General features: G+C 56.3%; 2 protein-coding genes across 2 annotated transcripts; one reads left to right on the top strand and one right to left on the bottom strand.

The window, feature by feature from the left end:
- Nucleotides 1-356: 356 nt before the first annotated feature.
- On the bottom strand, nucleotides 357-6839 carry COCSUDRAFT_63523 (hypothetical protein; the record flags this gene model as incomplete). Its single annotated transcript, XM_005647647.1, has 13 exons — nucleotides 357-413; nucleotides 1099-1222; nucleotides 1640-1828; nucleotides 2428-2627; nucleotides 3088-3226; nucleotides 3526-3647; nucleotides 3963-4109; nucleotides 4409-4652; nucleotides 4952-5061; nucleotides 5276-5386; nucleotides 5601-5870; nucleotides 6200-6363; nucleotides 6569-6839. The coding sequence occupies 13 exons, from the start codon at nucleotides 6837-6839 to the stop codon at nucleotides 357-359; spliced, it is 2148 nt and encodes a 715-aa protein (XP_005647704.1).
- A 1106-nt stretch (nucleotides 6840-7945) lies between these two features.
- Nucleotides 7946-10097, top strand: COCSUDRAFT_66192 (CGI-32 protein; the record flags this gene model as incomplete). The annotated part of the gene is made up of 7 exons (XM_005647646.1): nucleotides 7946-8285; nucleotides 8395-8492; nucleotides 8635-8763; nucleotides 8873-8922; nucleotides 9046-9121; nucleotides 9452-9591; nucleotides 9911-10097. Exons 1-7 carry the CDS (start codon nucleotides 8132-8134, stop codon nucleotides 10095-10097), a joined length of 834 nt encoding a protein of 277 aa, XP_005647703.1. The 5' UTR covers nucleotides 7946-8131.
- Nucleotides 10098-10105: the final 8 nt, after the last annotated feature.

Genomic DNA, 10105 nt, shown 5'->3' with positions numbered 1-10105 from the left:
CAAACATGCCGGGCATGGTGCACGCAGATAAAGAGTGTCAGAGCTCTTGTAGTAAAGCATGTTGCCAACAGCAGACGCTGCCAATACAAGCGCAATCAAATAAAGCCCGGTCCACGTTTGACCTCCGCCAATTGGGGGTCCGGGAGAAACGTCCTTTGTAATTCGCCCTATGTATTGTAGCTTGAGCCCCTTGGGCCCAAGGTAACTTTTTATTAAATGGCCAGCTGTTATTGAGTGAGCTCATGCTCTTAAAGCTGCCTCCTGCCTGTCCCTATGCAACTCCGCCTCTTCTCCAAAGATAGGTGTGCAGCAGGCATATTCAATTTACTGCGCACGGCGGAGTCATCGATTTATTGCTAAGCACCCTCTTCGTTCTCTTCAGCGTTGGCCTGCCTCCTGGCCTGCTCAATGACCTGCACCACCCAACGCACCATCCATCATCATGCTGTCATGTTGTTATTATTAAACACGCTTTTCCTGCCAAAGGCAAGGTGCGTCTGCAGACAAGCTGCATGTAAAGGCTGCCAAATTCCTACCCCTTGTTGGACTCGCCAGATCCAAGCAAGACCCAATCAACCGTGAGCATGGTGCTCAGAATTTGTACCGCCCCCCGCCAGCCGGGGCCATCCTGTTGTTATAGCAGCCTTAAAATGCCACAGGAGATCCTCGCAGCCAATATAAAGCGTTAACACAAGGGGGATGATCCTTACGGCACAACAAGCAACCTCTACAATCCAAGGAGTGCGTGGCACCTTGGGGAAGCCACACATATCCCTGCTACAGATGCACACAGGTACAAGGGACGCTGTCCAGCTATTCTGAGCAGCAGGATTTGATGCCACTTCAGATGCAGACAGTCCACAGAAGCAACCGCAGGACACTGTGCATCTGAGGGATACCAAGACCAGCTGCTCAGGAAACCGCATGCAGCTTGCAGGCTAGATCAGGCATCACGCTCACAACATCCAAGTCAGGCCTGTCTTCTAAACAGGTCTGCTCTGCATGCTGGAAGAAAGGGCTCAAGTGCCCTAGCCAGAGGTCATATGGTCATTCTGAGACCAGACAGATGTGCGGACTGGACGGGGCCGGAGGGGGCACCTGTGAGAGGGCGATGCTCTGCGCGTAGGGCAGCTGGCTGGCATGTGCTGCCAGGTGCTGGGTGACCGCCGCGCGCAGCTCCAGCAGTTCAAGCTTCAGCGCTGCATTCTCCGCCGCCAGTTCCCTGCAGCACCCACAACAATTCAGAATATCACAACAGCATCACGCCAAGTTGAGCTGTGTCCTCTGTGATGGATGCCCTTTGTACCAAAGACCATAACAGACTGGTCCTCAACCGACACTTTGTTCAACAGATTCATCAAAGCCCCAGGTACATTGAGTCATACATGGCACAGGGCAGCTACTCAAGCTCCTTTGTTTCCTTTTAAAACACTCTCTTCTGCAAACAACAGAATGAAGGCCTGGCTGTTGGCGGAAGTCCAGGAGCAAAGACAGCTCCCGATGGTGTGTGTCATCAACAAAGGCGAGCCATCATTGACCGCGCCGTTATTGCCGTTTCTAAATCTGGATCCTAGAACAGATCCCTTCTTATTTTCAAAACCGATTTCCAAAACAGGAGCGCGGAGGGAACGGGGCGCACTGCAGCTTGGGGTCGCCGAGGCCGGGGATGGAGGAAAGCAGCGCATGGTTGGCGGCCGCCAGGTCAGCCACCTGCGCGCGAAGCTTCTCGGCATCTGCCTGCAACGCCTCGTTGGTGCCGCGTAGGGCCGCCATCTCGCTGTTGCGCCGCTGCCGCGTTCGCCGCGCCGACTCCCGGTTGCTCAATCGCCTGCGCGCCGTCATCTTCAAGAGTGACAAAGGACATTCTCATACTGATCAAAACAGAGGGCTTTTGCCTTGAACGTCCTTCCTATTCACAGGTTTCTCCTGTTCAAGACTCTGAGGCCCCCGAGGAACAATTCTTCCATGTCTGCTGCTCCATGGAAATGCCCCATCTGAATCCAAAAACTGCTTGGAAACCTGAAAATCACAGCCCAGAGACCCAAATAGGCGTCTTGCGCCACAATCTGAAGCCCCCCATGCCAAGCTAATCTGCCGTACTCTCCCCAGCTCGACCAATAGTGACAGGGAACAGTCACATACGGAACTCCCCGTTGCAGAATGGTCACTCTAAACCCCGCTGAAAATGAATGTTTTTGGCCAGGAAGGGTTGATAAATTAAGACCCAATCTTCCAAAATGTACACCCTATGACGATTTTGAGACCAGATTCGGGAAGCACTCGACGGGCCCAATCCAATGGAGTAAGCCCCTGGTGATACAATGCCAGGAAGACCCTTGAATATTGCCTTGAAATGTTTCCCGCCGGGGGGGGCGAGAATTAGAGTGACCATAACGGTACACGGTGTGTCTGGCGAGTTGCACGCACCGGCGCTTGATGCGATCCTCAAGGGTGTCTGCTGCAGGCTCGCCCTCCCGCGGTGCCTCGCTGTCATCGGCGCCCGCGTCGCTTTCGTCGGCCCGAGCCGCGGCAGCCGCCGCCTCCCGGGGAGCGCCAGCCGCCGACGCCTGCGCACGCGCACGCCCCAGTAGACGTTGCACCTCCTCCGCTATCGCCCGCCCGGAGCCCTGCACAGCGCCACAACAGCCTCACAACCCATGTAGCAAGGCACTAAGCTTTCCATCTAGTGCAAGCATCCCATCCAGTGGTTTGCCTGTATCAAGAAGGAGTGATGGACAAGTAAAGCGACGCAAAGCCTGTCACCACATCTTGTATCCTGCATGTGCTCCCAAAGTGCATGAAAACAGGACCAACTGCGCATGTCTTGCCCAATCCTGTGTTTTGGCGTCTTCCGGCGCCATGGCTTTTCTCATTGTGTCTCTTTGTGCCACACAAGGAATACAGCAGCCCACAACGAGATAGACACAAAGCAACTAGACACCTGGCGCAGAAGCTGAAATGGCTTGTGCAGGTGTTCTAAGGAGAGGTTGCCATGACATGCACAGCTCATACCGATACAATGCACGGAAACACAGTATTTATTGCACCTTCCAGTCAAGGTTGTGATGTCATGCATCACAGGCGCACCTGGCCGGCAGCATCGAGGGAGCGCTCGAGGGCCCGGTAGGAGTCGGCGGTGAGCAAAGAGCGTGGCGGCAGTGACTGTGAGATGCGCATGGCGGCCGGCATGCTCTCCTGCATCTGCCGCAGGAAGTCCCCAGCGTGCCTGCGCAGTCAAAATCAAATTTTCCCTGACAAGAGACCATGCCACCACTCGCAGAGAGTAACGAGAGCACTCGGAGGAATGTTGGTGTGTCCTACAGATAATTTCAGTTACAAGCCCGTAGATGCATTCGGCAACAGAGTCAAGAGGACAAGGAATGCACTACATCACATTTCCTGGGCCCTCGAACACAGTGATCATTGCTGGCCATCACCGTGATCAGCTCAGCCTATTCTGATTCCGAGAAGAAAATGAAAATGGCTCTTGGTCACAAGTGCTGGAAGGATGGTAATCAGTCTCACCGCTGGAGGTCCTGGCCTGCAGCGGCGACTGTGGGTGCGGATGCTGCAGCCTGCAGTGCTGACCACTGCTGCGGCAGCCCTGGCTTGCTGCTGGCTGACCAGTCCAGAGCATCCCCAAGCGCCTGCACCAAGGAACAAATTTTGGTACCTGAGCCTTCAATGCCTGCAATTCACATCCCCTGAAGGGTGCCCACTTCTGCTCAGGATGTCACTCCCATGCCACCCAGGATGTCAGCTCCACTCAAACTATGTGCTCACAATGAACGCTTTAGAATGCTCATTGTGAACGGCAGGAGATTGACATTCTTGTCCCCCTGCATTGTCGAGTGTCTATTTCCAGTCCAAATTTTTCATGTAACAGGCACTGTCCCCTGATCAAATTCAGAGCTTGAGCATTAGAAAAAGGGACTATGGCGACATGCACCCACCCTGCGCACATGGGTGAGGTTGGGTCGGGGCAGTGACTCAGCGGACTGTTCTGCAGGGGCCTCCCCTCCGGCCTTGCGTTTACTGCTAATTCCCCTGCCGCCACTGGGGGCGCGCTGCGCATCCCCGCTCCGCCTCGACGCTGTGTCCGAGTTGACCTGCACGCAAAATAGTGAAAGTCAGACCGGGCAGATAACGTACTGATTGCCTGTGGCATGGGGCCTAGGTGTATGTTGGACAAGTATGCTACCGGTGCAGCCCTGGGGAGCTGACAAATGGGCTGTGTGGTGGCATGTGAACGGCATGTGCTCAAAACAAGAGACCCTCCAGACAGCCCCACCCCAGCCCATAGGTGGCAGGTTGTGCTCCTGGAAGCCCTATGAATCACTCTTCTGCATCTGACCAATTATATTTCGGACCGCACAGATGCAGCGCCAACACTGTCTTGATTGGTCACTGGCAGCGATTTGGGGGGCTGCAGGAATACAAAAGAGCTCGTCGGAGGGCGTGCCTGCTGCGCGGCGCCGGCGGCCGACGGCGGCTGCGCGGCAGCTGCCAGAGCAGCTGTGCTCCAGTGCAGGGGCGGGTGTGAGGCAAGCGAGGACGCCTGGCGCTGCAACAAGTCATTGGCGAAGCCCGCGAAGGGGTTGGTGATCGGCTGGCCCAGCTGGAATGCCACCGTGGCGCTCTCCTGCGGATGGCTGCGCGCCGGCGGCATCGCGCTCAGGTCCCCGGTTAATATCCTTCGCAGCTCTGCGCAACAACCGCAATGTCCTTGTCAGCATGGTGGCACCGGCATGATACCCTCCAAATGAAGGTTTATCGAAGCAAATGCGGATGCAACCCCACAATAGACTTGAGACTGGCGGGCAGGACTCAACAGAGTCCCAGACACGAACAGGGCAGAAGTGCAGCATTTGGCGGGTTTGCATCTGATGTGAATGTTGCTCGTTGGGTTGGCGAAGGTGGCTGAGCAAGTGGGATGAGTAATTGGGCAGACTGTGGTGGGGGCGTGCCTGGGTCAGGGATGGGAAGGCTGTTGGTCCTCTGCAGGCCCCGGCTGCCCTGTGGCGCCGGTGCCTCTGCGCTCTCAGCTACCGCCTCCTTCCCCTGCAGCCGCACCCCCGGCTTGTATCTTCGCTGACCCCTGGACATCCTGTACTTCTCTGGACCCTAAGGCCTCAGATGACCTCCAAGTGGGGCAATCTATAACACGACATGCAAAGCAGGGGTACTAGACATCAAAATGAAAAGTGTTCTCACACGCCAGAATGGGAGTCAATCATCTATGGAATCTGTGCAAGCTGACAGGGGGCAGTGTCACCTTGGGGAGGGATGACGGCTGGCGCGGCAGCTGCGTTGACGGCGGCGGCGCGTTTGTGCTGTCACCCTGGTCGGGCGTGCGCAGCTTGAAGCCCACTGAATTCAGGAACGCCTGCAGCACCGACTTAGTATCAGAGCCAGCTGGATCCTTCGTTTTGAAACTCTCCAACTACGCCAGGTACAGCCCGGCTCACCAGACATGTGTCACAATGTCTAGCAGCTGTCCCTGGAGTAGAAGATGTCCTGAGGAGGTGAGAGCGTGAAGTCAGCTGCAAGTTAATCTCCCACCAAACTTTACACAGATTTGCAGATTTAAAGTTGCGCACCTGGATGGTGTTGGCATCGGACACCTGCTGGGCGACGGCCCCCAGCGGCGCGGCCGCGGCAGCGGCAGCGGGGGGACCGGGGCCCCCCTCCGCGGTGCGCTGCTGGTGGCGCAGCGCGCCCAACAGCCCGGCCAGCATCCGCTCGGCGCCGGTGGCCGGCTGCCGCCGTGCGCCGCCGACGGGCGCGGACGCTTGGCGCGCGGCCAGCAGCGAGTCCAGCGAGCTCAGCAGCGAGTTACGGCCGCTCAAAGTCGCGCTGCCGGAGCTCCCCTGCTCGCAGAAGACACGCTGTGAAAAGAATGTGTGGCTGGTGCACAAGTATACATGGCAAGTCATGAACCGCTCAGCCGCCAATCACCCTTCGCTTAGCTGCCTGCTGGCAACACGATCCCCAGTGATAAGTCAGCTCCCAATCAGATGCTGCTATCAGTAGCCTCCCTTCTACGGAAGGAGCTACATCATCTTGTGCTCTCTTGCAGGCAAGAACGAGAAGGAAAAGCAATGCTGCTTGGGATCAAGAAGACATGCTGTTGCGCACGATATGCTGTATCAGCGGGAAAGGAAAGGGCATTGAATGTGATGGATGACGGAATGGGCACCTGCCACCGCGGCGATCCGGAGGCGTCGAGGAAGGTGGCCGCGCTGTGCCCGCTGAGCACATGGTGCAGCGCAGCTTCCCCGGGTGCAAGCTGACCGGACGCGGTCGACGGTGTGGCCTGAGCCGGTCCCAGAAGGGGGGCCGACAGGCTCGGCGTAGCAACCCCTGTCAACACATAGGACCCTCAACCCCACATCGTAACCCTCACTCACCCAGCCAGTACCGGAATGCAGCGGACAGATGTGCTTGAAAAGATGATTGCCTTGCACTCGGGGAACAAGTTGCACAATACAGCTGCCAGAGCGGATGCAAGCATGACATGTGCAATGACAGTCGTTCTCTCAAGTTTGCCCTCGTCCAAAAAATGCACCCGGGGTGTTCACAACATTGGCGGCTGCGGCGGCGCGTCCCGGCGGGCCGGTGCGTGCCGAGATCTCATGTGCGCCATGCCTGCTCACCGGCAGAGCCTGCTCCGGCCGTGCCCTGAGCCCCCTTCGGCTGCGCCCCTGCCTGGCATCGTCCGTGGCTGTGCTCACTGGCGAGCCATCGTGTTTCTCGTCTGCAGCGTGGCGGCTGGAATCACTGGCGGTGGCCTCTGAGTCCTCCGCGGGGCTTGCTGGTGCTGCCTCCTGCTCTGACATGGCAGCGGCTGCCGCTCATCGCCGGGCGCGAAAGGCTGCTACCCGGCCGCCATGGCGGCGCATGCAGGCTTGAGACGTCGAGCAGATGCTGTGGGTGTTTGACCTCGGCAGCAAGATGTCACCTGCAGCATGCGCCAAGCAAGTTGAGAAGGGGGATGTAGCATGGGATGGGGGCTGAGGCTTGCACCAGGTCTGGTCTTCTGGCAGGAAACAACCATGTATGTAGGTCTATCTGAGGGAATTGATAAAGATTTTCATGCTGTCTAAGGCGACTAGGGAATAGTATTTCTTGGACACACAGAAAACGTCCTGCGAGAAGTTTCTGGACTTGACGTCCGCTCCATCGGATTGTCTCGGATCCGCGGCACTACATGACGCCTGTCAGGTGTCAAGAGTTGACGTCTGCCTCCAAACTGGGCGCCAGAAAGGTGTGAGAACTGCACGGCTGCGTTCCGCCTGGCAGTGGTGAGAGCCAACGACCTTCAGGCGCAGCAAGGGCGCAGGAGTGTGTGCACATTGCCGCACAAAGTACGGCACAATTTGCTGGCCAAACGTAGGTGTCCGCAATACCTGCTTATTGAAATATACGGTAGTCCTTGTCGACTCGTTTCAATGTGCTATTGAGCACATAGATATTGCGCGCGTACTCGAAACGCGCCTTCCCATGCGATGCGATCAGTGTCTAGGAGTATCTAAACTTCTTCTCGCACAACACAGCAACTCTGCTGGAGCTCGGCCGTACGAGGATGTCGTACGGGCGGACTCACCTGTTTGCTGCCGCTCTGGTCGACTTATTGCGGACGTCTCACTGGCAGCGTCCTGCCTGCTACAAGGCTGTCAAAGTCCCTGTCCGACTGATTCCCGACGAGTCCAATGTTGCTACCCAAGACTAGAGATTGGGCGAAGTTCCGACGGGAATCGATGCCATCAGCGGAGGTGATCAGCCAGAGCAGCGAGCAGGCCTGCCGGGTTAGTCAGTTTTGGCCTTCCCTGTCAGCTCTGATGGTCATTGAGCTCCCGGTTTATACAAGCCCTTTGAATTCAAACGTAGGGTTTTCGCCTTGGACAAGAAAACTGGAAGCGGCACTTGGAGCTAGAAGGTGTCTGGAAAGTCGATGCAGTCTTGAGGAAATCGTTCTGAATATAAATTAAGAGCTTGCATGAGAGGGCATGGGAGGGGGCTCCACAATCGTTGAACTTCGGTACACATGCACTTTGGAGAACGAACTGAGAGTTTGAAGTGGGTGAAAACCAGAACATCACGGCAGTTCTAAGTAGTTTCTAAATGTAAGATGGTGGCACCGGCTGCTGCCGCTGTCACCACCGGCGTTGAGGTTGAATTCTGTGTGGACTCTCTCTCATCAGCAGTACACGCACAGAGGACTGGGGCGACACGTGTGGAACTATGTTGTGGCTTGTCAGAGGGAGGATTGACTCCCAGCGCCGGTGATAGTCGCTGGATCACGAATATCGTGGGTCAAACTCGTCCTCTGTTGAGAGCAAAGTCCTGCCAGAACTGCTCCCATTGCTTCTGATGTATTGTCCTTGTCCACAGGCCTCATTAAGGCAGTCAGGGCGGCGCTGAAGATCCCAGTGCACATCTTGCTCCGCCCTCGTGGAGGGGACTTCCTGTACACAACACAGGAGCTGCTGGTAAATCCCATTCTGCCCCTTCACCCCTTGCCTTGCGACAATTGTGACAATCATGCTTCATCCGTGAAAGGGCCATGAACCAGTCTAGAGTGGTGATACTCAGATTGCAAGCAGCAAAAGTGGGGTGTTGCATGTACTGCAGGTAATTAGGGAGGACCTGCTCACAGCAGCTGAGTTGGGGGTGGATGGAGTAGTAGCTGGCATGTTGACCAGGGAAGGAGATGTGGACGCCGGCCAGCTGTCAGACATCATGTTGCTCTGCAGAAGCCTGGTATGCGCCCTTTCTACCCAACCGCATCTGCTGATGAGTTGACTTGCTGCAGAAGTGATCGTGGCAACAACAGGCGTCAGTGCATGACTGCCCCTCTCTGTGCATGCAGGGAATGGACTTCACTTTCCACAGAGCCTTCGACATGGCGCGAGACAAGAGGTTCCCCCCCTATCTTGGCCCCTTGCGTAGCATCTGGTTGACCACCACTTTGGGGAGAAGGTGAGAGATGCTCTGGAGCTCATTACTTGGATGACCGTGTTCACTGCAGTAGCTGATGCGTAGGGCTGCGCTAGACACGCTCATTTCATGCGGTGTTCCACGAGTCTTGACTTCTGGCGGGGCGCACTCTGCACTGCAGGTGATTCCTCCTCAGCTCACACACATAACGATGATTTGCATACTCCTCAAGCTTGCAGAGCCTTGCTTACCGACAGCTGCAATTAGTTCGCCGCCACGTATGGACCCGCCAGATCCAAGCACGGCCCAATCAATAGTGGGAACGATGCTCAGCGTTTTATACCGTCCCCCACCAATTGGTGCCAAGAAGGGTACATAGATACCCAGAAATACAGATATCATGGTCAAAACCGATGAGCGAGAGACATTCCCGGATCAGCCACTGGTTCCATATCTCCATCAAAGGACAGTTTTTCTGTGTGGCTCACACATGGAGAAACTGGGTGCGCAGGGCAGCACAGCCATCAGGCAGCTGGTGGAGCAGGCGCAGGGGAGGATCACAGTCATGGCGGGGGGAGGCGTGCGTGCAAAGACTGCCGAGCTGCTCGTCAGCCTCACAGGCGTCTCCTCACTCCATGCCAGCGCATCTGGGTGGGCCTCCTGCCATGCAATTACCTTGTCACTACAACCCTGCAGCCCTGAGAGCGCTCTTCTTTAGGGATAGTCCTATTTTTGGGCATTCTGCTACGTACCGGTACCAGTGTCACATCATGCACATGCTTAGGAACACACATCTGTACTTGCTTCTTACTTGGCAGATTGAGTGCTACCTACTATTGCGGCGCGTGCTCTGCTCTGAATTTAGACTCGCGGCAGTAAGACCCTTACCGTGACGGGGGACTTTGCTGTCTGCTGTCTTGAGAAGATGTTTGAATCTTGATTGCGTGTGAAGAGCTATCTGTTTCTGCAGATGGGTGGAGAGCGGGATGGCGTACAAGAACAGGAAGCTGTCTCTGTGCTCCAAGGAGCCGCTGACAGATTGGCGGTGGAGGAGGCTTGATGAGTCATCCGCAGCCGCGCTGTGCATCACATGCGAGGCCATCCAGCGCAAGGATACTCTGGAAGGCGCCTGGCAGTGCCTGACATTCAGGGCTTGAGCCTTGAT

This window comes from Coccomyxa subellipsoidea (assembly GCF_000258705.1).
Source record: "Coccomyxa subellipsoidea C-169, whole genome shotgun sequence".
Taxonomy (NCBI): Eukaryota; Viridiplantae; Chlorophyta; class Trebouxiophyceae; family Coccomyxaceae; genus Coccomyxa; species Coccomyxa subellipsoidea.
The sequence above is the reverse complement of the archived record's forward strand: the minus strand, read 5'-3'. Positions and strand labels throughout refer to the sequence as shown.